This window comes from Vitis riparia, chromosome 16, assembly GCF_004353265.1.
Source record: "Vitis riparia cultivar Riparia Gloire de Montpellier isolate 1030 chromosome 16, EGFV_Vit.rip_1.0, whole genome shotgun sequence".
In the NCBI taxonomy this organism is placed as follows: Eukaryota; Viridiplantae; Streptophyta; class Magnoliopsida; order Vitales; family Vitaceae; genus Vitis; species Vitis riparia.
This window is the reverse complement of record NC_048446.1, coordinates 20,294,820-20,321,876: the sequence shown is the minus strand read 5'-3', so window position 1 is coordinate 20,321,876 and position 27,057 is coordinate 20,294,820. Positions and strand designations below refer to the sequence as shown.

General features: G+C 33.7%; 1 protein-coding gene across 3 annotated transcripts; it reads left to right on the top strand.

Annotated features, from left to right (window-relative positions):
• Positions 1-7,904: 7,904 nt before the first annotated feature.
• On the top strand, positions 7,905-17,996 carry LOC117933551 (cyclic nucleotide-gated ion channel 1). 3 transcript variants are annotated; one of them, XM_034854970.1, is made up of 8 exons: positions 7,905-8,073; positions 9,915-10,036; positions 10,661-11,222; positions 11,962-12,174; positions 13,107-13,384; positions 15,185-15,296; positions 15,914-16,150; positions 17,011-17,996. In XM_034854970.1, exons 2-8 carry the CDS (start codon positions 10,008-10,010, stop codon positions 17,707-17,709), a joined length of 2,130 nt encoding a protein of 709 aa, XP_034710861.1. In that variant the 5' UTR covers positions 7,905-8,073; positions 9,915-10,007; the 3' UTR covers positions 17,710-17,996. The 3 variants fall into 3 exon arrangements, with proteins under 3 accessions (XP_034710861.1, XP_034710859.1, XP_034710860.1); XM_034854968.1 differs by having other exon boundaries at positions 9,901-10,036; XM_034854969.1 differs by lacking the exon at positions 7,905-8,073 and adding an exon at positions 8,126-8,229 and having other exon boundaries at positions 9,901-10,036.
• The last annotated feature ends 9,061 nt before the right edge of the window (positions 17,997-27,057 follow it).

Below are 27,057 nucleotides of genomic sequence, written 5' to 3'. Positions count from 1 at the left end.
ATATTTTTTTAAACATTTCTCAGTTATTGAAAATTTTTCGATAATGTTTAAAATAAAAATTTGTTTGAAAATTTCAATGTCTTCAACTTATTTTCTATATTTTTATAATTATTTTTAAAAATAGTCTTATAAAACACGTGAAAACAATTAAAAATAATTCAAAGTAAACAATTTGGTTTCATATTAAATCTAAAAAGTTTATTTTAAAAATAATTGAATATTTTCATGCATTTTTGTTTTCAAACATAAAAAATTATTTTTAAGAACATATGCCAAATATATCCTTAAGATTTAAATGACCTTTTTTTTGTTACAATTTTTAAAAATTATTTCACATTGGACAAAGAAGAAAATTCTCGTTGTTAAAATTGTGATGACCGTTTTAAGCTAAAAATGGATAATATCTATATAATTAGGTGACAGATATATCATCTTATAACTTAAGTAGTATTTATTTTTAAAATGTTTTTATATAATTAGTTATATATATATATATATATATATATATATATATATATATATATATAAAAGTGCTTTTGCCCATGTATAATTGTTTGTTATATAAGAACAAAAGTGTCTTGAAATTGATAAATTATTAGGGTAAACGACAACTTTTTATAACCAAAAAAAAATCTGATTACACTTTTGTCCAATTTGTTACAAGAATATACGATGAGAAAACACCCATAGTATATATATATATATATATAAAATTCAATGTTAAAACAAATGTTAGAGACAAAAAAAAATTATTTTTTTTATGTATTTATATTTTAACTGAAAATTCATATTTTTTTACTTTTGATTTATGATGTCTTGAAAATGAGCAACTAGGTTACATTTGCAAAGTGTTTTCGAAAATAATTTTTTTAAAATTGTTTTTCAATGTTTTATAGAATAAAAATTTATTTAATAATAACTTATTTTAAATGCTTTTAAACATTTAAAAAAAAATAATTTTATTTGTAATGTTATATTTATAATAATTATTTTTTAAAATAACTTTAAAAAAGGAACAAAAATAATTTAAAAATATTTTCAAAAAACAACATATTTTTTGTTTTTAAGAATAAAAAACTGTTTTTTAGTGGTTAAACATGTTTTTTTTTTTTTTTATTTAAAATAAAAAATAATTTTTGTTAATAATTAACAAAAAAACCCTTAAGGCTATTTGACAATTGTTTTTTAGAATAATTTTATATTCTCTATAACAAAAAATTATGAAAATATATTTGATAATAAAAAAATGTTTTCAATTTTTTGTTCTTAATCTATTTTATATTTTTAATAATAAAAAATATAGTATTTTAAAAAAATATTTTTTAGTTATTTTATATAGTTAAACTTATTTTAAATAATAATTATACAAATATATAGAATGATTAAAAATAAAGCATCAGAGATAAAAATTATTTTAAAAATATATTTTAAATTATTAAAAATATGTTTAAAATATTTTAAATTTTTAAATAGGCTTTTATTATACAAAACATAAAATAATAGTATTAAAAAACTGTATTTTATAACCGTTTTCAAAAACAATTACCAAACAAACACTTAATTTTTAGTTTATAAAATACTTCAATACCTTTCTAATTTTTTGAGAGTATTTTAATTTTTTTTAACCAAATATCTAATATATATATATATATATATATATATATATATATATATTTCCAGGACCATCACTTGATGTGTTTTCAAACATTACGACATCTAAATTTAAAAAAATCTTGCCAGACAGATTTCTTTGATTCCTTGATTAGGAGTTTTCCGTGAGTTCACTTTCATAGGTATTGCCATCACTTTTGTCCTTTTCAATGGCAATAATGTATAGGTTAGGATCTTTCTATGCCCAATACGGATATGATACTCTTATTTCTCCTTCTAGACAAAGAAAATTTAAAAAGTCAAAAGGAAGAAATCCAAATAAAAAATATACAAAACAAAAAGAAGAACCCTATTATGAGAAACCTAAACAAAAGAAGAATTCAAATAAAAAATATCAAAAACATCCTTCTAAAAAGAAGAATAAAGATGATGTCAAATGTTTCAAATGTGGCAAGAAATCATAGCTGATTTAGATATAGGAAAATGTTTTAAGAAACAAATGATAAATCTTATCAAATCAGAATCTGATTCATCTAGTCAGTCTAGTGATGGTCAGATCCTCCTCCTTGAAGATAGTTCATCCAGTGATTCAAACAGTTCGTCCTCCCATTCCTCATGCGATTGTGTAGGAAACTGCCTTTGTCAAATACATCAGGTCAATATGATATCTAGTGAAAACAACTTTCTCATATAAATCATAGAAAACATTCCTGATCCAAATCTTCAAAAAGAATAGTTCAAAAAATTCTTAGAAATTCAAAAACAAAGTAGTCAGAATAAATTAGAAAATAATAATGACTACAACCTAAAAATTGTGTTAAACAAATTTTCTAATAAACCAAAGCCTGTAGGAATACAAGATCTCCAGCATGAGATAAGTGAAATCAAACTTCAAATTAATTCAATGCTTAACCAAAATGAAGATTTAGATTCAAGACTAAAAGTCTTAGAAAAAGGAAAAAGTCAAATTGAGGAACCTAAAGAAGAAGAACAATTAGAAGAAGGAGAATCTTCCCAATTGTTTGTAAATGATTAGACAAAAATGGCATATTAAAATAAGAATTTTTATCAAACCCAATTTTTCAAAGAATTTAATAGCATTAGTTGATTCTGGTGCTGATATTAATTGTATTCAGGAAGGATTGATTCCCTCTAAATATTTTGAAAAAACCCTCCACAGAGTTGTTGGAGCTAACAAGCAAGCTCTTGGTGTAAAATTCAAAATTTCAAATATTCATGTTTGTAATAAAAATGTTTGTTACAAAATTTCCCTTCTCCTTGTAAAAGACATGAACAAAGAGATGATTTTAGGAACACATTTCTTGAGTCTTCTCTATCATTTTACACTCGATGAAGAAGGAATTAAAACAGTTTATGAAAACCAAGAAATTTGTTTCTATTTTCTTAACACTCCTGAAATAAAAGAATTAAATTCTGTTGATAAACAGGTAAATTTAATTCAAAAGAAAAAACAACAAATCAAATTTCTAGGAAAAGAAATACATCATAAAAGAATAGAAGAAAATCTTCTAAACAAAGATGTTCAAATTAAGATTGAAAAGATTAAAAAACAAATTGAACAGGATTTATGTTCCACTATCCCAAATGCTTTTTGGAATAGAAAGAAACATAAAGTTTTTTTGCCTTATGTGGAAGGATTTGATGAAAATCAAATTCCTATCAAGGCAATACCTATTCAAATGAATACTCAATTACTTGAGTATTGTAAAAAAGAAATAAAAGATTTATTAGATAAGAGTCTAATTAGAAAGAGTCACTCTCCTTGGAGCTGTGCTGCTTTCTATGTTCAAAAACCTTCGGAAATTGAAAGAGGTGCCCCTAGACTTGTTATTAATTACAAGCCTTTGAATAAGGTTCTCAAATGGATAAGGTATCCAATACCTAACAAAAGAGATCTTATTGGTCGCCTTCATAATGCTTCAATTATCTCAAAATTTGATATGAAGTCTGGATTCTGGCAAATACAACTTCATGAAAAAGACAAATACAAAACTGCATTCACTGTTCCATTTGGGCATTATGAATGGAATGTGATGTCTTTTGGTTTAAAAAATGCTCCTTCAGAATTTCAAAATATAATGAATGACATTTTCAATCCCTATACTAATTTCTCCTTAGTATACATTGATGATGTTCTTATATTTTCAAATTCTTTGGAACAACATTTCAAACACTTAGAAACTTTTCAAAAAATTGTGAAAGAAAATGGTCTTGTTATTTCTGCCCCTAAGATCAAACTGTTCCAAACTAAGATTAGATTTCTAGGATTTGAAATCTATCTAGGTACTATCAAACCTATTCAAAGATCAATTGAGTTTGGAAGTAAATTTCCCGATGAGATTAAGGATAAAACCCAACTTCAAAGGTTCTTAGGAAGTCTAAACTATGTGTCAGATTTTTTCCCCAACCTTAGAACCACAATCAAACCTTTGTTTGCTAGGCTTAAGAAAACCCCAAAGCCTTGGACATAGGAACATACATACATAGTCAAACTGGTCAAAATTCAGGTTAAGAGTCTTCCTTGTTTAGGAATCCTCCACCCTGATGTCTTTCCTATTATAGAGACAGATGCCTCTAACCTAGGATATGGTGGTATATTCAAACAAGATTTTCAAAACAAGATCTCCATTATTCGATTTCATTCTGGGATATGGAGTGGACCTCAAGAAAACTATTCAACCATCAAAAAAGAAATTTTAGCCATTGTTCTATGCATACAAAAATTTCAAGAAGATGTTTTCAACAAGAAATTTATTCTTCGTGTGGATTGCAAAAGTGCAAAAGAAATTCTTCAAAAGGATGTTAAAAATATTGTTTCAAAACAAATATTTGCAAGATGACAAGCTATCTTGTCAGTTTTTGATTTTGAAATCGAATTTTTCAAAGGTGATTCAAATTCTCTCCCTGATTTTCTTTCGCGTGAGTTTTTATAGGAAAAATGAGTAATCAAAAGCCCAAAGCCTCAAAATCGTCAAAATCCTCATATGCAATGCCTCAAGCCCAGTCAGAAAAGCCCCTTTCTCAAAGTCAAAATAGGTTCCAAGTCCTTAGAACTTTTCCTCCTTTACAGCCCAAAGAAACTTTTGCTCAAAAGGCCTCTTCAAGTCAAGCCCAGCCTTATGTTGATAAGGCCCATACCATGAAGGTACAAGTTCTTGAACCCTTTCAAATCACAAACTCTGGGAAACCAGATCTTTCAAAAGTTTTTGCAAAAAACAAATATTTTCTTCAAAATCATCTGGATAAAACTAGAAAGTTTTATGAGTTCATTCTAGTCGACATAGATTTCATAGAGATTTCTCACTTTCAGAATGAGAGTTCTACATATATTTGTTATTCAAAATGCAAAATTTTCAAAGTACTTATTCATAAAATGTGGGGTCAGTCTCCTGATACTCACAAAATGTTTTCAGAAAACTTCAAACCGAAGTCATATGATTATAATGATTATATGGATGCTTGGTACTTTACCTTTTATTTTCGTCCATTTGATTACTCTTGGTTCTTCCATTAGGGGGATGAAATTAAAAGTCAAAATGATTTTCCAAATTGGTTTCAAGAATGGTGGTTATTCTTTGGAGCCACTCAGGACATCCTTTGTCCACAAATCAATGAAGGTTTTAACTACTTTGTTGAACATTACAGTCATCTTCTTCCGACTTCATGTTCCAGAGTATTGTTCTTCCTTTCAAAATTTCAAATCCCATGGATCCTTTGTTGGGACTTTGTTCTCCTACAAATGATTCCTGCTCCTTTTCCTGCTCATTTAGCCAGGAAATTCAAAATCAAATGGTGGTCAAGCTTTACCGCCTCAAATTCTCTGCAAATTCCCGCTATCCGTCAGTGGATTTCAGGGAAAAATGTTTCTTCAAAGCCCTCTAGTTCAAAAGTTCTTACTCTAGTCTCAATGGATGCTTTACTTCAGACATAAAAATTATTTTTAAAATATATTTTAAATTATTAAAAATATATTTAAAATATTTTAAAATTTTAAATAGACTTTTATTATACAAAACATGAAATAATAGTATTCAAAAACTGTATTTTATAACTATTTTCAAAAGCAATTACCAAACAAACACTTAATTTTTAGTTTATAAAATACTTCAATACCTTTCTAATTTTTTGAGAGTATTTTAATTTTTTTTAACCAAATATCTAATTTTTATTAGTAATATATATATATATATATATATATATATATATATATATATATATATATATATATATATATATATATATATATATATATATTTCCAGGACCATCACTTGATGTGTTTTCAAACATTGCAGCAGATTTCTTTGATTCCTTGATTAGGAGTTTTCCGTGAGTTCACTTTCATAGGTATTGCCATCCCTTTTGTCCTTTTCAATTGGCAATAATGTATAGTGGATGAATTCGACTTAGCTTTCAAGAAAACAAAACAATTATTAATATCTTATATATATATATAAAAAGGGGGAAAAACTACTTACAAAAAAGGTCATAAATTTCTACAAACTATTTTATTCCAAAATTAATAAAAAAGTTATTTAATTCGTGTACTATGTTTTTATATTTTAAGGCTATGTTTGATTTCTGAAAAATGTAAGAAAAACAAAAAAAAAAGAGAAAAATTAAAAAGAAAGGAAAAATGAAGAAAAATGAAAAATAGATTTAAAATTAATAAAATATTTTTATGTATTGGTTCAAACTTATTTTAATTCTTAAATACAAATATTAGATAATTTGAAAATATATAAATTTTAATTATTTTTAATTTTTTATAGTACAATTAAGTACGATAAAATTATTTTTTAATATTTTTTTTCTTTTCTTAATATTTTACAAAAAATATATTAAAATTCATATATATTCGTAAGAAGAATTTCAACATAACATGAATTTAAAGAAAAAGAAGACATTTGTATAAAAATAAAAGAGTATATTATTTTTGAAAGCATCAAATTAAGAATATATTTTCAAATTGGCTTCTCAAAAAGCAAAAAGTTATTTTTGAGTTCAATAAGATTTTCTTTAAATTTATTATTTTATGAATTAAAAAATAATTTTGTTATAGAATTAGACGATATTAATTTTAAATTCTCCACAAAACAGACTAAACGACAAACTAAAAAAAGAAAAAAAGAAAAAAAGAAAAAAAAATTTGTTAGAATGTCTTTTTCCACATTGAACAAAGGAGGCTGGTGGTAGTTTCGCTTCGCTTGTTGATTATTACTAATATTTAAATACATGGGTAACCAAATTGATTTAACGTGAGGCCGCTCTTGCTGACCGTACATGTGTCCGCAAGTGGAAGAGCGGATGGATTACGATAAGGCGATAGTCGATTATCAAGTCAACGCCGATGGCGTTTTGACTTCTGCAGTTTTGCCGGCTGTTCGCCGGTTGTATTCGGTTTCTTCCATGACCAATCACAGCCAGCCACGTCATAGATATATAGACTTCTAAATATCTCGTCTTGTCGTAAGGTGTTTTTTTTTTTTTTTTAAATATTCGTTTTAAATTTTAAATTTGAAAATTACATTTTATTTCATTTTTTCAAGATGGGAATAATTTTTAATTATTTTAAAAAACCAAATTATATTTAAAAACTCAAATATCAAAAACTAATATTATTTATTTAGTTAGGATGATTTTTTTTTTTAAATTTTCTCAAATCCTTTTAATTATTATTTAAATTATTTTATAAAAAAAATAATTAAAAACACTTCAAATTTATTATATAAATCAATCCAATTTTAGAATGAATTTTTTAAAAATATTTTTTTATAAAAAAATTATTACTATGTGTTTTTAAAAGTAAAAAAATATATTTATATTCTTTTAGAAATAGAGTTATTTTCAAGCCAAACACATCCTTATCTTTATTTTTAAAAATATATATTTTTTTCTATCAAAAGTCAAATAAATCCTAACGTTTTTAAAAAGTGTGTTAAATATTATCAAGTTATTGTCAATTGTATATTCTTTGTTTGGCTGTCTTATAAAAATGATTTTTAATTATGATATAATTTTTAATTTTTATGTATTAATTTCATAAATTTATATTAAAAATAAAATTATTATTCTTCTTTTTAAATTTGCTTTTCATACTTTTTTTTTCTGTTGACAATTTTACAATTTCAAATTTGCCACTTCAAAATCATCGAATCCCCAAAACGCCCCTGAAGTACCGTAGAGAGCGGACAGAAGGCAACCGCAGAGAACCCGAGGCCCCCACTACCCTCGTCTGTGTTGTCCCTTCTTGACTCCTCTGTACCCAACTCATCTCTCTCTAAACTTTCTCTCTCTACACAAAACGACTCTCAGACCGTGACCACAGCGGAAGTCTCCACGAAGCTTCCCCAAACCCTCATTTCAAATCTCCGAATTCACTTCCAAGAAACTCTCTCTTTCTCTCTCTTCATCAATAACACCTGCCTTGTCTCTCGTCCGCGGTACGCTCTCATCGCTTCTGCAGAAATCGATTAATTTTTGCATATTTCTTTTTATTTATCGTTACTGCTGAATTACTAGTCAATCTCTCGTAATCTCCGTTTGATTATGTGGAAATGACTATTTTGTCGATTTTTAGTTTGTCTTCTTTGTTTCGGGTGAGTTTTTCGTGTTTAATCGATTCATTTTTTGTGCTTTTGGTTATCGGTCCTGGACCGCTGGTTAGCGTTTCGCTATCGCCCGTTGATTTTGTTCAATCAGTGAAGTGATTGCTTTTTTTCGATTTTTAGTTGTATATTTTGGTTTGTGCAAGTTTTGGTTGAAGTTTCTCCTTTTTTTCTTCCCTGGATTTGGGTTTTGGGTCTTTTTTCCATCTTTCATGGGAGTTTTTGTCGGAATTTGCGTTGACTTAAGTTATGAAACGGTAGTCTTTCAGCTTTCGAGAATTTAGGATTTGCAGTTTCTTTTTCCGCTCTCATTTTTGGTTCAAATTATTGATCTTTTATAGTCTGTGTACCTTTTTTTTTCTGCTCTCTCTCTCTCTCTCTCAATTTTAACTTTTTCATTTTCTAAAAAAAATCGAACTTTGTAAATTGTTGTGTGAGACTTGGAGATTGGTTCTATACTGCAATTCATCTCTAGTTGTAAGGGGTAATCTAGATAACGCATATTTAATATTTAATGAAATTATGAAAGAAATAATACATATACCCAATCTGGATTTTTTCATTCTAATCAACACATAACTCTTTATAGTATGGCTTGGATGTCTTTGATCATTATTATTGCTACTTTCTTGCTGCTACGAGTTATTTTGGTGGTATGGTAATGGCGCACACTAATGTTTGGGACCTTTATGGAATCATGTTCAATGAATTTCAAGGTTGCATGAGTTGCAGCACTTATGTGTGTTGTCATGTTCTTGGGTTTACTTGTATTTTCATCTTCTCTTTAAGTAAAAGTTTTGTCATAGTATATCAAATATATGATAAATCGCACTAGTAAAATTTGTCATCCAATAAAATGGTTCAGTTGTTTTTGTAATTTCCCATGTCTTAAATCTTGTTTGTTTCTTTGAAAGAATAAGGCAAGGGAAAGGAGAATGCTTAATTCATTATCTCTGAAAATCGAAAAAATGGTCAGGAAAATTCTATTCTTTATGACTTAAGCCTCATTTGGGATAGTTTTTTGTTTTTGACTTTAGTTAGAAGTTGAAGTAACTTTTTGCATAATGTTAAACATGAAATAACTTCATGCACATGTGAAAATGGGACTTCTAATTCCATATTAAGCTCTTTTAACAAAATTATGCAAACTGGTATATGAGTTCTTATTGAGCTTAAAGAGGAGCTTTTGGCTTCTTAGACTTCAATCCAAATTGGCCTTATCTCGATTCCTATAATGACTGATGTGGTGTACATATTTTTTAAATTATTGGGTTGATTGGAGTCATTTTATTTTTTAATAAAAGGAAGTGATGACTGCAACAATCAACTAAGGAATCATGATATATGGTTCTTTCCCCCTAAATTTTATTGTATCGTTAATTATCAGTTTCTATTGGAGGCAAAATTGATATGATCTTTCATATGGCATTTTTAAAATAAAGGAAATTTTTGTCAACCTGTTTATTGTTTCTTGGTGATGATAGAGGAATAATTAGTATTAGAACTAAACTTCTCTTTGGCAGCTCTGAATTTTTTACCTCCTAGATCACAACTTAAGAGTTGCACAATCTGCAGAGTTTGTACTCATAATTGGTGAAAATGGATATAAATCTGATATGAGTTTTTTTTTCTCTTTTCCATTTCTTTGGGTGTTGATATCAGCACTTTGTCTTCAGAAATTCTTCTACATGAAGCATTCGCCCAGGTTTGTTGAGTGTGCAGAGGGTGATTCTCCATGTTTTACATTGTCTCATAACTAAACCAACACTATGAACTACCGACAAGAGAAGTTTGTGAGGTCAGTTCTTTTAACTCTGCGTACTCTTAACTCAGAATGTTCAGTAGCTTCTATTTTAGTCAGAATCATTACTTAACTTCTTAACATTTTGCAGCATACTGTAGTCCTATCCCTCCATTGCTGTGCTAAATTTTGAAAAATCCTGCACTAGACGAGGGCTCCCTATCTGTTTTAGATTTAAAAAGAACTCTCAGTTGCAACTATATTTTTAAGGGTTTCCTAGCTTATCTATCAATATCTCTCTTCTCCCTTTTCAATGCTATTTTTTCTTTCATTTGAAAAACCCCAAATTTTGCTTAATATAGGATTATAGCATCAGAGGTTATAGTTCTAATCATGCAGAAGATGACTCTGGCTAATTCAATTTACAATACATGGTTCCTCTGCATTGCTGCCATGGTTTCAGAATCTCAAAGTACTCACATGGACATTAGTTAGTGGTGGGTGTACTTTTGGCATAGTAGGACTCCTAGGTTTTGCCTGCTCCTGTTCAACTGAGCAATTGATATAATTGTTTACATTTGATGTTTAAGATGTTCTTCTATTCAGTGGCACGTTTAATTATTCCTTTGCATTGGATATTGTGTCATGGACTGATTTTTATATTGGTTATATTTTATTCAGGTTCCAGGATTGGAGTTCAGAGAGAAGTAGTGAAGGGAAAATTCCCATAAACAATGGAGTAAGATCTGGGAGAATCAGACTAGCAATAGACTCAGTTTCAGGGAAGTTCCAGAGAGGTTTGGAATGTGGTTCTGAACGGATTAACAGCATTAGAAGGTCATTGAAATCCTTTTCTTTCAGAAGAAATCTGGAAAAGGGTTCCGGAAAGAAAATTCTTGATCCACAGGGGCCATTCCTCCAAAAGTGGAATAAGATATTCGTTCTATCATGCATTATTGCAGTCTCCCTAGATCCTTTGTTCTTTTACATCCCAGTGATTGATAAATTAAAGAAATGCCTTTCGTTGGACGAACCATTGCAGATTGCAGCCAGTGTTTTGCGTTCCTTCACCGATATCTTTTATCTACTCCATATTATTTTTCAATTTCGAACTGGTTTTATTGCTCCTTCTTCTCGAGTATTTGGAAGAGGTGTTCTAGTAGAAGATTCTTGGGCAATAGCAAGGAGATATTTGTCCTCGTACTTCCTAATCGACATCCTCGCTGTTCTTCCCCTCCCACAGGTAAGGAAAACTTTTCTGCAGCCAGAATGTTCTTCCCATAGTATTTTAAGGTTTGGTTGCAAGGCTGCCAAGGCATAAAGTGTCCACTGTTAGGCCAATAGGCCCTAGTTTGTTCATTGGAACATTTGTTTGGGATAGTGGGATGAGAAGAAATCAGATCTTGTGTGTGCTTGGGATTTATATTCATGGCATTAGATTTTCTTGCGGTGATCTTATTGACTTGTTGACAATTTCTTATTTGGGTTCACAAGGAGGCATATTTGGGCCTATGGGCTACACAATAGGGGATGGTTCTTCCCTCCCCCATACCCCCTAAATCCCCCCACTACTGATGAAGGCGGGATTGGATCCTAAGGTTTCCTGCACAACAACTTAAGAGACTTGAATAGATTAGCTAGCCAGCACCTCCACCTTACTGTACTTTTCACTTCACTCTTTTGGTCATTTTAAAATTCTCTGCTTGTCCACCTGTGTGGTTCATTAAATATACGAGTTTTTTGAAGCTGGAGGAACCAATTATTGGTCATGCCTTTGTGATCCTCACTGTTATTTGTGTGACTGAAGGTGGGTGGATGATCAACTGCCCTAATGTTTATCTTGTATCTCCTAGAAAGGCTCTTATGACAGTAAATTGTCTGAAATCGAAACCCAAGCAAGTTAATATCTTGTTTTTTACTAGCATTAAGTTGCATTAATTTGATATTAGGTGTGAACTTTAATCTTATTGCAATATGTTCAGGTGGTAATTTGGATTATCATTCCCAAACTAGGAGGCTCAAAATACGTGAATACAAAGAGGCTGTTGAAATTTGTTGTCTTCTTCCAATACATACCACGGGTGCTCCGAGTTCGTCCGTTATACAAAGAAGTCACAAGAACTTCTGGCATACTCACTGAAACTGCATGGGCTGGAGCTGCATTCAATCTCTTTCTTTACATGCTTGCGAGTCATGTGAGTTTGATTACCTGCCATTACATTTTTTTTGCAAACATATTTGGCAAATGCCATGTTATGAAGGCTTAAATGTCATTTTTATATATAGACATGTATGTAGATATGGCGCGTATATTTACTGCCTTTATGTTTTATACATATTAAAATTCTTTTTGACCTTGAAATTTTGGAACAATTCATTTTTTTAAACACATATTGGATGTTTGGCTTTTGACTTCTCACAGATCTGAAACTGACTTTTTCAAATGAATAAGAACTCTTTGTTTCTTTTTTGGACATAAAAAAGGAAGCAATTCAAGATATAAGATCTAACAACTTACAAAAAAGAAATGAGAAAGATATTTGCTTTGCATGGATCTGGGTGTGTGTTTTAGGTGTTTGCATGTCTAGGAGTGAGATTCATCCCCATATGTTAAGATTTAGGCCCTCTGCTACTAAATGTTTGCCTACCATGATATATACTAGGATTCTTCATATATCAAACAATAGATGCATCGTATGTACTTTGGGGCACACTGTTGGCATTTCTTTTTATGATATTCTCTTGCTTTACCCAAAAAAAAAAAAAAAAAAATCAAACAATAGATGTATGGTTTCCATGTTTGTAGCCAAATTTTACCTGTACCCATAATTAGATTAATAAACATGTTGGATGGTTAAATTATAACTCCAGTTGTCAGTGAGGATACCTTGTAGGTTCTAATGGGCACCAATGTTTGCAAATGGAATAATATCCAAGGGTAAAGCAGGAGAAAAATGTGTTTTGGATCTCTCTCTCTCCTCCTGGAGAGATGTGGCATGGACAGAATATAGGAGTAAAATGTGAAAAGCTTTCATTTTTTAGTTTTCCCTGTTAAATTATTTTTCAAATAGAAGTGAAATTATTCTCTTTTACAGATCTTTCTGATCATTACTTTAAGATGTTGTAGGTACTTGGAGCTTTTTGGTACTTGTTTGCTATAGATCGCGAAACTACATGCTGGAAAAAAGCTTGTGGAAATGATACTTCATGCATTGATAGTTCTCTATATTGTAAAGGAACAGTGAATACAACACTTTTTAACGCTTCATGTCCTGTAATAGAACCAAATACAACGGTTTTTGATTTTGGAATATTACTTGACGCCCTTCAGTCTGGTGTTGTGGAGTCAACAGATTTTCCACAGAAGTTCTTTTACTGTTTTTGGTGGGGCCTGCAAAATCTGAGGTATGCCCATGTCAAATCTTTTATTCTTTCATATCAATCTATTTTTGAACACTTAATGTCATTGTGTTCCATAAATAAGCATTTTGTATCATACATGTGTTTTTTGGAGTTCTAATCATGTTCCTTTCACATTCATAGAGTATGCGAACAAGAAAGCAGTCTGTGCTTCAGACTTCAGAAATAATGGTTGTGCTGTGTCCACCACTATGCTTCTCATTCACTGCCCTTAAATTCTTAGTTTATGTAGATATGCAGACTTGCTATGATGTTGCATTATACATAGCATGCTATATTAATCACGTGTGATGCCCATGCTCCTCATCTTATATTATCTTCCCTTTTTCATCTTTAGTTACTTTTTAGTTACCTACCTCATGTTGAGAATTTAAATGTAGTGAGAGTTTTCTAGGGAAGGGCTGAACGGGTAGCCAAATATGAGCTTTGGTAATTCAAATATTTCATCTATATTCCAACATTTTGGGTTCATTAAGTGAGTTCTTGCTTGCCTTTGAGCTCTATTTAGGACCGTGTCCAATGTTGTATTAAAGACATAATTGCTTTTTTACTGCCTCAGTTAGACTTCTTTTTGATCTTTCTCTTGTCCCTTGAGCAGCTTCAAGTTAAAAGTAAAATAGTGCTCTAAACACATTTATTGGTCTCTGTGGCAGCTAGTCAAGCTATCTTAAATGAGTTTCCCTCTCCTTTTTCTCAGTTGGTACTACTTTGATCCCAAATGGATACACTCATTTCTTATTCTATCTTTTCTTGCTTTGCCACTGGTCCATCATCCTCATTTCAGACATGCTCATGTTGCATGTGTTTCTTGATTTTCCAACATTTAACCATAAAGCAACATAGGTCTTATAGCAGAATTGTAATTTTTGCCTTCAAATAGAAGAATGGTATTTGCATCCTCACAACACTGCAGAAACACTCTAATTCTATGTGCAACATCTGTATCAATTCCCACTGTTGAATGATCAACCTAGATGATAAATTCAATCAATTATAGGTGTCTCATATCCATCTATTTTAACTATTCCCTCTGCACCTAATTTTATTATTGTTGTATTCTTTAATCCATTTTAGTCCTACTTAACCTAAAACCTTCATATTCTGGACTTTTTCTCTGTGGATCTACTTTGAATGGATCTTTGCTCTAGGCTCGTAATCTAAAGTAATGTTATCACGAAACCATGGGGCCACTGGCTGACTTCGCTGCATCCCATCACATAATGTGTGAGAAAGGCATAGGCCACTGCAAAAAATTCATGGAAATTTAAATTGCTTTTAGCTAATAAATTTGGTACTGCCTACCACATAATGCAAGAGAAAATTTTAGGTGGATGCCAAACAGATGATGATTATTAGTTTAAAATGATTTAAGCTCATGTAGTGGAAATTCAAATTGCTTTTAGCTCATAAATTTGGTACTGCTTACTGCATAATTCAAGAGAAAATTTTAGGTGGATGCCAGACAAATGATGATTATTGGTTTAAAATGATTTAAGCTCATGTAGTTCTCAGGAGTCGATTGTTGTAAATGGTTGAAAATTTTTTATGCAGCATGGCAGCTGTAATCTCCTGTCTTATGAATTTTCACTTGTCAAAATTTGGGTTGGTTTCCCTTATTTGCATTTCCAATTATATAGATGGTCTTACCATAAAATATATGACATATCTCTACCTTGTTCAAACCCTCTCTTTGTAATGACAAATGCATACACTTTTGGTTTTCTTACTTTGAGCATCATTTGTGTTTATTATTGTGGTATTTTATACTTGGTACATTTTTTGCAGTTCTCTTGGTCAAAACCTCAAAACAAGCACCTATGTCTGGGAAATTTGCTTTGCAGTGTTCATTTCCATCTCTGGCTTGGTTTTATTTTCATTTCTTATTGGAAATATGCAGGTTAGTGCTGAATATTTCTATTTATTAGTTCTTAGTTATTTGATACTATGTGTAAGCATGAGAGATGCTGTGTAAATCATAAGTAGGATGTATCACACACCTACTTCTTTCTTTTGGACTCCTCAATCAATGGGCATGGTTTGAGAATTTTTTAGTGTGTAATTATTGCTTCAATATAGTAAATGCATGTTCATTTTGTCCTTCAGTGCTCTGGAAACATAACATCCATAGAAGTTGTATTTCAACACGATGGGAGATTATGGAAATGGTTCCAGAGATCTTCCATTGATACTGTGTTTGCAGTACTAAATGACTGATGTTTTGTAGATCAAAGTTCTAGAGTTTTTAGAATCAAGTAAAATGGCTTCTGATATCTTTTTTTGGGAATTGAGCGATTGGCTGGTTAAAAATGTCTTGGTAGCATCAATGACATGCATCTTTTAAAGACATTTTTTTCCCTTATGAAAAATGGAGCTATGTCAATATCTGGATGATATGAAAAACATCTATACATTTTATGACTGAATTGTTTTGATTATGAAACCAAGCCAAGTTTAAGAATTAAAGAGTGATCTCATTTAGTCTTGAATTGATGTACTGAATTTGTGGTGTAACAGACATATCTGCAGTCCACAACCATAAGATTGGAGGAGATGAGAGTGAAAAGGCGAGATGCAGAACAGTGGATGTCTCATCGCCTGCTTCCTGAGAGTCTGAGGGAGCGAATCAGGAGGTATGAACAGTACAAGTGGCAAGAAACCAGAGGTGTTGATGAACAGAATCTACTCATTAATCTTCCCAAGGACCTTAGAAGGGACATAAAACGCCATCTCTGCTTGGCTCTGCTCAGAAGAGTGAGTTCACCTACCCTTTTCTAGAATTGCTCTTACTATTATTTGCCCTTCAAGTGAATGAGAATATCTATATAATTTCTGAATTAGCGAGATATGCATTAAGGCTGATCTGTTATTTCAATATGTCATAACCTTCCCTTTAATATAAATATACCCCATGGATGGTATACATTCAATTGTATTTCTCCTTTTTGTTTGCGTGGGGACAGACAAGTAGCTTATGTCAGTTGTTAGCATTGACATGAAGACAATGTTCATGTCAGTGCTTAAGATAGTTACTCTGCTGATTATACAGATCAGTGGTTTTAGGTTTTTGATCTGAGCATTATTTAAACTATATTTGGTTCCCTAGAAAATCTGAGAGAAGATACCAGGGAAAGAAAATTGAGAGGAAAAGTAGAAGGAAAAAAAAGTGAAGGAAAATAAAAAATAGATTTAAAGTCAATAAGTTATTTATATATACTACTTCAAACTTATTTAACTTATTTTATATAAATATTAAATAATATAAAATATATAAATTTCTAACCAATTTTAATTGCATTTGATTTTCTATAATATAACCAAACAAGAGAAAATTATTTTCTTTGATATTTTTTTTCTTTTTTAGTACTTTCTAGGAACTAAACATAATCTTAATATATATATTTTATCCTCAGTACTTTCCTGAAACCAAACAGTCTTAGAAAAAAACTGTCCTATGGGCACATACTTTGTATAATTTGAGTGTATACCTCTTTTCTAATCTTCATTTACTTCTTTGGTTTTCAGCATTGTGTGTTGTCTTCAAGTTGATTAGTAATGCACCATTAATTATTACTAAACCACGGATTTACATCTTTTTCTTAAACATTGTTAAGGTGCCAATGTTCGAAAAGATGGATGAGCAACTGATGGATGCAATGTGTGACCGTCTCAAGCCAGCACTGTACACAGAAGATAGCTACATCGTCCGGGAGGGGGACCCAGTCGATGAGATGCTCTTTGTCATGCGAGGCAAGCTATCCACCATGACAACCAATGGTGGAAGGACTGGCTTCTTGAACTCTGATTATCTGAAAGCCGGTGACTTCTGTGGAGAAGAACTTCTCACATGGGCACTGGACCCCCACTCAACATCAAACCTTCCCATTTCAACCAGAACCGTCCTAGCCCTCTCCGAAGTTGAAGCCTTTGCTCTAATGGCTGACGACCTGAAGTTTGTTGCCTCCCAATTCCGAAGACTCCACAGCAAGCAGCTCCGCCACACCTTCAGGTTCTACTCCCACCAGTGGAGGACTTGGGCTGCCTGTTTCATACAAGCCGCCTGGCGCCGCTACTGGAGGAAGAAGCTGGAAGAGTCCCTTCGGGAAGAGGAGGATAGGTTGCAGGACGCATTGGCCAAGGCAGGTGGGAGCTCACCTAGTCTAGGTGCCACCATTTATGCATCCCGATTCGCAGCCAATGCTCTCCGTGCTTTGCGGCGTAATGTGACACGAAAAGCGAGGTTGCCAGAGAGAATATCACCGATACTGCTTCAGAAACCGGCGGAGCCGGATTTTACTGCTGTAGATCAATAGGTAGGTTATATATTTCTGTTTGTGCTAGGTGATGGTGTTATGTAGAATGTTGAAAATGGAGGTTAAATGGTTATATAAGCAAAGCCAGAGAGTGTGTCAAGAGTGTCAACTGTATGAGGTCGTTGTGTATATTATGTTGTATATGGATTTCCTTGATTATATTTTTTTTTTCCTTTGAATCAATGATCATCAGATTAGTGATTTGAGAATGAGAGACACCATACTGTGAATGTATAGTTGGCGGTCTTTCACCTCTCTTTTCAAAGTTGGTGATCTGTCTCTCATGGTGAGTGGAGTAGTGAATTTTTGAGGGTGAATCAATTTAATTATTTTATATGTTTGATAAAATATAAAATTAACTTAAAATAACAAGTTAGGAAGAAATTAGTTCGTCATAATCATGGGATATATATATATTTTTCTTAATCATAAATTTACTTGTTATCTTTGGTCAAGGGAAGAGAAAATGAAAATAAATTCAATAGATCATTTTCATATGTTATATTAAATTTATTTATTTATTTTATTTTATATTTTTTTTCTTATAAAAATTAAATAATTTAAAAATACATAAAATTTTAATTTATTTAAGTTATATTTGATTTTTTTTTTCATATTTTATATAGTAAAATAAAAAAATCATTTTTTTAAAGAATTTTTTTTCAATATTTTTCTATAATTTTTTTTCTCAATGCTTACAATCAAGTAAATTTGGATTAAATTACTTTATATTATTCAGTTTTAATGGTCAAGGGAATGATTTTGAGAAGGTTAGAAATATATTTTAATTTTTGGACGGTTTGTTTTTAAGGAATTAAGTGTTTAATAAAAAATTTTAAAACCCATATTTAAAAATCTAAATAATTACTTAAAGTAATTAAAGAATAATCATTGGTTTTTTCCAAAAAAAAATATATATTTTTTACCAAATGACATGTGTGGACCCCGTATTTCGGCTCATGCGTTTCCCACTCGATGGCGAACTCGATTTTTATTTTGAAAATGATTTTATTTATTCAAAAAATGACTTGGAGTCGTCATTTATTTTTGTTTTATTTTTAAAGGGTAAACAAAATAAGAAATAAAAACCCTAAGTGTGACTCCTTATTTTGGAAAAGGTGGTCTGCGAAAAACCGGATCGGGTTCGGGAGTCAGGTTACTTATCGGGAAGGTACGGTAAAGACCGTAGCACCCCTCTAAGTCCCTAAAGTCGGGTCTCTACTAATGAGATGAAGTTGACATGACAATCAATGTGAAAATCAATGAATACTCGAATCAATCATGCATATATGAGTATCAGAATATGCAATAGAGGACAACCGAAGAGGAAGTGGATGCGTACCTGATCAGCAAACGGCAACGCGCTATCACAAAATGGGATTAGTGCATCGTAATGAACACAAAGTATATCACTCATATCACCCAACCAGATAAAGGAGCACCAATATCATGCATGGTATTATTTCAATTCCATTCTTATTTTAAAGGAAATTTATTGGATGTAGGGCCCCCACCAAAGCCCGTTTATTTTTGTATGAATTAATTTTGTAAATTCTATCACCAAGAATTACGAAAAATAAATTCACACTTATTTTAAAACATTTTGAAAATCAAAGAAGATTCAAAAGTGGCTCGCCAAAAAAGAAAAAAGAAGACCAAATTTTATTAAAAATGAGATGTTGGTATCTAAAAACCCTAAGGATGGAAAATTTGATGGCTTGAAAACATTCTAAAAACCAAAAGTTGGAAAATCATTTCAAAACGGGGTTAGGAAATTATTTTTGAAATCAAAGGAAAAGAATTTTGAGGGGGTGACACGTGGCTCAAAAAGTGGCCATGCTAGAGGTGACCATCCAGTCCATGCATAAGTGGAAGGAGGTGAGGAATGACAACCACGGAGATTAGGGGCAGAGAAGGTGTTGGCAGCATTCCATGAGCTTGTTGAAGCTACTTTGCTAAGCACAAAATTGACTAAAGTGACATCCGAAGGTATCCAACCATAGTGCCCAAATCCATGCCTAAAAGGTTCCATGCTACTCCCTAATGTTTTCCTTTCTCTTGCTTTAACATGCATTTCCCTATTTTCAAACCTCAATTTCCTCCCACTTGAATATTGACCATCTCAATCTGCAACACCCCTATCATATGAATCTACTTCTGCAGGATCACTGTATTCCTTCACCATGGCTAACTTGTCCAGGCCACTGTTCACTGGTCCACATATTCTAAAATCCAAATTCAAATATAGTAAGACTGGATCCCATTTTTCTTAGAGCCTAAACATACAGTTCAACTCATGAGAGGAGAAAACATTGCTTGAATGGGAGGAAAAGATGCGGCTTTCTCAGCAAAAACACAGACTTGGAGTTGATTCTTCATTTAACTCACATCTCAGAGCATTATGCTTGAGAGTAGTGAAACCATCTGGGTACACTGCCACAACTGCCATTTCCGCGCCAAATTATCATGTGGGTGATTGAGAATTTTTGTATAGGACTTTCATAAGGGAAAGGTTTCAGTCAACAATGCTGAAGCAAGGCATGCGAGAAGAGAGGCTTGATAAGAAACTGGATCACCTCGAACCAAAGCTAATGAAACACACTGTAGGAGAAAACCAACTTTTGGATCATTAACCAAATTAGTAAAACAACCTGTTTTAGATATTAAATCTTTTGTCACTGCTTTAATTCTTTCCTCTGCAGAAATCCTTAGACTCAAAGCAGTACCCAGTCTTACACCCCTCGGTATAGTTTTACTGGCAGCCCTCAGTATCCCAGCTGTTGCCATGACCACAGCAAATGGAAGGTAGCTTACCTTTGGAATCTCTAGAATCTCCCATGGCTGTGAGACTCCAGAGGAGGAAGAGGAGGTGATCATCTCGGTTACGCGCCTTGGTTCGTCATCGGATCGCTCAACCACGTCAGCTAGTCATACATTAATGTTGCAACATCAGAGTACATACCTTGCACCAACTAAGCCGCTGGTCCCAATGGGCAATGGAGGAGCCAAAGCTATTATAGTGGCTAACCACTATGTAATATGAAGCAATGAAGGACTTTTGAGTTCAAACACAGGCCAATCACATCAACTTATTGATCATTTTTCTGACTCATCTTCCAAATTATGTCTCTCCTCTCATCAGAGTGGTCCATGCCATGTTAACAACCAAAGACAGGAAGAACGAGATCCCATGTATGAGGTCTGATGGATAATGAGTTTTGAAGCATATGAAAGTTGAGGTGACAACTTGGATGATGAAGGACAATGCGAAGGACGAGTTTAGCGGTGGAATGAAAAGAGAATGTGGAGAGTGAAGTAGGAATATGGGTAAAATAGAGTAGGAAAGGGGATTAAATGGATATGGAGTTTCAAACATATGAAAGATGAAGATTTTGAAGACTAAAATATGAAGAATTTGAAGACAAATTATGGAGGAACACAGACTCAATTCATTCTGTGATATTTTTACAATGAATGAAAGCATAAATAAATAGCCTACAGATATGAGACAATTCCGGAATGGTACACTATCACCGGACGGAATTTCCCTTACATGGAAAGTGAATAAACTCTTACATGGAAAGTGAATAAACTACCTTGCTAGAATTACTCCTAAATCAATTATAATAAAGGCTGTACATTACACTAATTCAGGGAAGTAAACAGAGGATGCTAAATATGGGGAGGAACGTGCACAGGCAGGAAGGCGACGTGGGCTTGATTTCCATCACTCCCCCTCAAGCCACGTTGTAGATGTTGATCATTCCAAGTTTTTCTGTCAGATCTTCGAAGTTAACTCGAGCAAGAGCTTTTGTGAGAATGTCAGCCGTTTGACAATTTGTCGGAGTGTAGCTGACTTTGAAAACTCCTTCTTCAATCTTTTCCTTGATAAAGTGTCGATCTATCTCCACGTGTTTTGTTCGATCATGATGAACCGGATTCTTAGCGATACTGATGGCAGCTTGATTGTCGCAGTATAACACCATGGGATGCTTCAATGGAACCCGTAATTCTTCTAACAGCCTGTTCAACCAGATTCCCTCGCAGATACCTTGTGCCATAGCACGAAATTCTGCCTCAGCATTGCTACGGGCTACCACTGACTGTTTCTTGCTTCGCCATGTAACCAAGTTCCCCCAGACAAATGAACAATAGCCTGAAGTTGATTTCCGATCAGTCACTAAATCTGCCCAATCTGCATCTGAAAAAATCTCAATATCTTTCTTTGTTGTTCTTTGAAAGAAGAGACCCTTTCCCGGTGTCATCTTGAGGTACCTCAATATTCTGATCACAGCAGTCATGTGTTTTTCAGTTGGATTATTCATGAATTGACTTACAACACTAACGGAGAAGCCGATGTCTGGCCTTGTATGAGAAAGATAGATGAGTTTCCCCACAAGACGTTGATATCTTCCTTTATCAACTGGCGCACTTCCATCACTTTCTTCCAGTTTGACAGTTGTATCCATAAGTGTTTCTGCCGGCTTGCATCCTAGCATTCCTGTTTCATTCAATAAGTCCAGAACGTATTTGCGTTGTGAGACTGCTATACCTTTCTTTGACCTAGCAATCTCCATTCCGAGAAAGTACTTGAGGTTTCCAAGATCCTTGATCTCAAATTCCTTTGTCAGTAATTTTTTAAGTAAGTTAATTTTCTCTTCATGATCACCTGTCAAAATTATGTCGTCCACATATACAATGATAATTGCCAGCTTCCCTTCTGGGAAGTGTTTCACAAATAATGTGTGATTGGATTGACATTGAACGAATCCGTACCCTTTCACTACCTTAGTGAACCGTTCAAACCAGGCCCTGGGAGATTGTTTGAGACCATACAAGGATTTTCGGAGTCTGCAAACCTTGTTGAAATTTGATGTCGTCTCAAGTCTAGCAGAAATGTCCATGTAAACTTCTTCCTCTAAGTCACCATTGAGGAAGGCATTCTTCACATCAAGTTGGTGAAGCGACCAATCGAGATTAGCTGCCAAGGATAAAAGTACACGAACAGTATTGAGCTTGGCAACTGGAGCAAAAGTTTCTTGATAGTCAATGCCATAGGATTGGGTGAATCCTTTGGCAACCAACCGAGCCTTATACCTGTCCACATTACCATATGCCTTGTACTTTACTGTGAAAATCCACTTACACCCAACTGGTTTCTTACCTCTTGGGAGGTCAGTAATTTCCCACGTACCATTCTTTTCCAGCGCCCGAACTTCCTCATCGACTGCCGCCTTCCATTTAGGATACTTGAAAGCTTCCTGAATATTCCGAGGAACTTATATCTCTGTGATGCTAGAAGTGAATGCACGAAATGTAGGTGATAGCTTATCATAAGAAATAAAATTTCCAATGGGATGCTGAGTGCATGATCTAACTCCTTTCCTCCAAGCTATGGGCATATTAAGAATATCATTTTCTAACTTGGAATCAACAGTACCATCAGGAGCGTTGTTACCTGGAAGTTTGCTTGGATTAGGACCCGGTTCAGCCTCATGGGTTTGTTGAGAAAGTGCTCCTTCCTCCGTTTCCTCTTGGATGTGCTCCTTATCCCACAAGTCAACAATGGACTCGGGCTGATTAAATGACTCTGGAGGAATGTGATTTTCAGTGGTGATGGGTGACTCACTGAATGACTCAAGATCCCAAAATTGATATTCCTGAGTTGAATTCTCCCCCTGAATATCGTTTTTGGGATAGTAAGGTTGGGTTTCAAAAAAGGTGACATCCATTGAATTGTAGAATTTTCTTGTGACCGGAGAGTAACACTTATACCCTTTTTGATTTGAAGAATACCCAAGAAAGATGCACTTGAGTGACCTAGGATCAAGTTTACTTCTATGTTGTTGATTGATATGAACAAAGATAGAGCACCCGAAAATTTTGGGTGGGACGGTGGAGATGAGACGAGTAGTCGGAAAGGATTTTAGGAGTGTTTGACAAGGTGTTTGGAATTTTAGTACCCTAGACGGCATCCTATTGATGAAGTAGGCTGCCGTAAGGACAACTTGCCCCCAGAATAATTTTGGAACATTCATGGAGAACATTAGTGATCTAGCCACCTCTAACAAATGCCTATTTTTCCTTTCAGCGATTCCGTTTTGTTGTGGGGTATCAACACATGAACTTAAGTGAACTATCCCTTCTTGTTCTAGAAATTCTCCTATAATGGAGTTGAAATAATACCTAGCATTATCAAACTTTAGAATTTGTATTTTTGACTGGAATTGGGTCTGAATCATATTTTTAAAATTTTTGAAAATTTGACTCGTTTCAGATTTTTCTTTCATGAGGAATACCCAAGTTAATCTAGTGTGATCATCTATGAATGAGACAAACCACCTAGTACCAGTTACATTTTTTATTCTTGACGGACCCCAGATATCGCTATGAATCAATGAGAATGGACTAGACTCTTTATAGGGTTGGATGGGAAAATGAGACCGGACTTGCTTTGATAATTGATAGATTTCACACTAAAAGGATTTTGGATTTTTATTAAATAATGAAGGAAATAAATGCTTGAGATACATAACATTTGGATGACCTAAGCGATAGTGCCACAACCTAATTGCACTATCGTTATTTTGACATGAAACCGAAAAAGAATTACTACCAACTGCCATTTGAGGTCGTTCTTGTGGATCGTGGTGCTCCTTAAGGATGTAGAGTCCAAAGCATTCCTCAGCATTGCCAATCGTCTTCCCCGAATCCAAATCCTGAAATTCACAGTGAGTGGAGGAAAAATTAGTAGTACACCTCTTTTCCTTAGTGAGTTTACTAATTGACAATAGATTACAGTCCAAGTTAGGAACAAGGAGAACAGAGTTGAGAGTAAGATCCCTTGATAGCACAACTGAACCTATTCCGGCAAACTTTGATAGTGAACCATCTGCTATTTGGACTGTTAAATTATTTGGACATGAGCTATATGTATCAAAAATTGTCACATCTCCCATCATATGATCAGATGCTCCTGAGTCCACGATCCAAGGTTTTTTACGTTTCTTACCAGCAGTGAAGGCACTCAAAAAATTACCTTTGTGAGCCAAGGTTCCGGAACCAATGACCTGATTGGAAGATGAGCCAGTTTGTGACTATACTGACAAAAGAGGAGACAGTAGTTTCTGAAGCATCTCCATTTGCTCCTTATTAAAAGGGCTAGCTTCAGGTTGTGACGATTGTTCATCGGTAGCCACATGATTGCCTCGTCATTCTTTCTCAAGTGGTTGACGTGGCTTCCAATCTACTGGCTTTCCATGAATCTTCCAGCAAGTTTCTCTTGAGTGTCCCGGCTTTCTGCAATGATCACACCAAGGTCTACCCCCTTTAATTTTTTTACGGTTGTCAAAAGGAGCGAATTGAGTCTTAAGAGCCGAGCTTTCTGCCATATTCAATTGTTGATGGGATCCCATCATGAGATTTTTCCGACTTTCTTCGCGATGGACTTCAGAGAATGCCTCTTTGAGGCTAGGTAAAGGTTTTACTCCCATGATTCTTCCTCTGATTTCATCAAGATTTTTGTTCAAGCTTAACAAAAATTTAAACACACGTTTCCCTTCGACAATCTTTTTATACAACAAACCATCTGTAACACAATTCCAGTTATAAACCTCAAACGTATCAAGTTGACGCTATAGACGAGTAAGAGTATTGAAATATTCAGTTACCGTAAGGTTTCCTTGACGCAAATCGTGGATGATGCCTTCAATCTGGATGATTTCAGATGTGTTTTCCTTGTCTGAGAAAGTTTCTTTTGCAATGTCTCAGATTTCTTTGGCAGTATCAAATGACAGAAAATTTTCACCAATGTCAGTGGTCATAGAGTTGACTAGCCAGGACATGACCATATTATTTTCTGATATCCACTTTTTGTAGGTTGATGTTGTGGTTTCTGGTGCCGCCGAAGCTCCGATGATGTAGTCATCTTTCTCCTTTCCCCGTATAAACATTAATATGGACTGAGACCATTGCAAATAATTTTGCCCATTCAGTTTATGGGCTGTGATTGGAAGATGAGAGGTTTCCGTCTGATGAGAGGATGAAGACGATGAGATGATGATATCAGAAGTAGAGGATGATGAGTTGGTAGTCATTCCAAAGGTTGGACCGTATTTAGGCATAAACTAGAAGAATAGAATTGAGTAGGAAAAAAAAATACTGACTAAAGATGAAGACGATGAGACAGGATTAAACCTGCTCTGATACCATGAAGATTTTGAAGACTAAAATATGAAGAATTTGAAGACAAATTATGGAGGAACACAGACTCAATTCATTCTGTGATATTTTTACAATGAATGAAAGCATAAATAAATAGCCTACAGATATGAGACAATTCCGGAATGGTACACTATCACCGGACGGAATTTCCCTTACATGGAAAGTGAATAAACTCTTACATGGAAAGTGAATAAACTACCTTGCTAGAATTACTCCCAAATCAATTATAATAAAGGTTGTACATTACACTAATTCAGGGAAGTAAACAGAGGATGCTAAATATGGGGAGGAACATGCACAGGCAGGAAGGCGACGTGGGCTTGATTTCCAACAAAAGATGCCGAGTATGATGGGCGTATTCGGATGAGGATGATCACATGTAGGGAAGCGAAGGAAGTGGATTCGTGGGTGACGAATGGTGATGAGAAAAACGGACTTAAACAGTGAGTGAGATGGCTGAAAAGTGATTTAGTAAATGAATGGGTATCGATTAGTGGGATGAGTGGCAGAATGTAGGGATATAACGGGTATGAGGGGTATGGCAGTATATATGTAGGAGTTGGGGATATGCATGGGTATGGAAGGGTAATGGGCATGAGGAGAGGAATTATGAAATGGGTGTGAGGAGGTGGGCAGTGGGTAAGGAAGTACTATGAGAGGAAAATGTATGCATTGCATGCATATGAGAACCATTACGACACCATCCTTAGGTGGTGGGAACCCACAGACCAGGTTTGCAATATCAACTGTGCCCTTGACCTCACCTGGTGGATAATTAGGTGGAGCTCAACATCTTCAAAATCAGCCTGTGAACGTCCTTTTCTGTTTGACTTACAACCATTTTTTTCTTCAAGCATCTAGTCACAAGGATCACCATCTCCCACGATATTTCTCCCCGGCGTATATTCTCATGTAAACGCTTTCAGATTCAGATTCCATGGTTGCCCATCTTCTCTGCATATCATTATCCTACTCCGTCAACCAAAGTTCCCCAGGTAAAACATGACAGTCTCATTTGAAACTCACTGATGAACTTCACCCTCAGTCACAATCCCTTTTCTCCATGTCAAATCTTTGAAGGAACACACATTTCAAGTCTAGATCCACTTTCCCACAGCTCTTGCA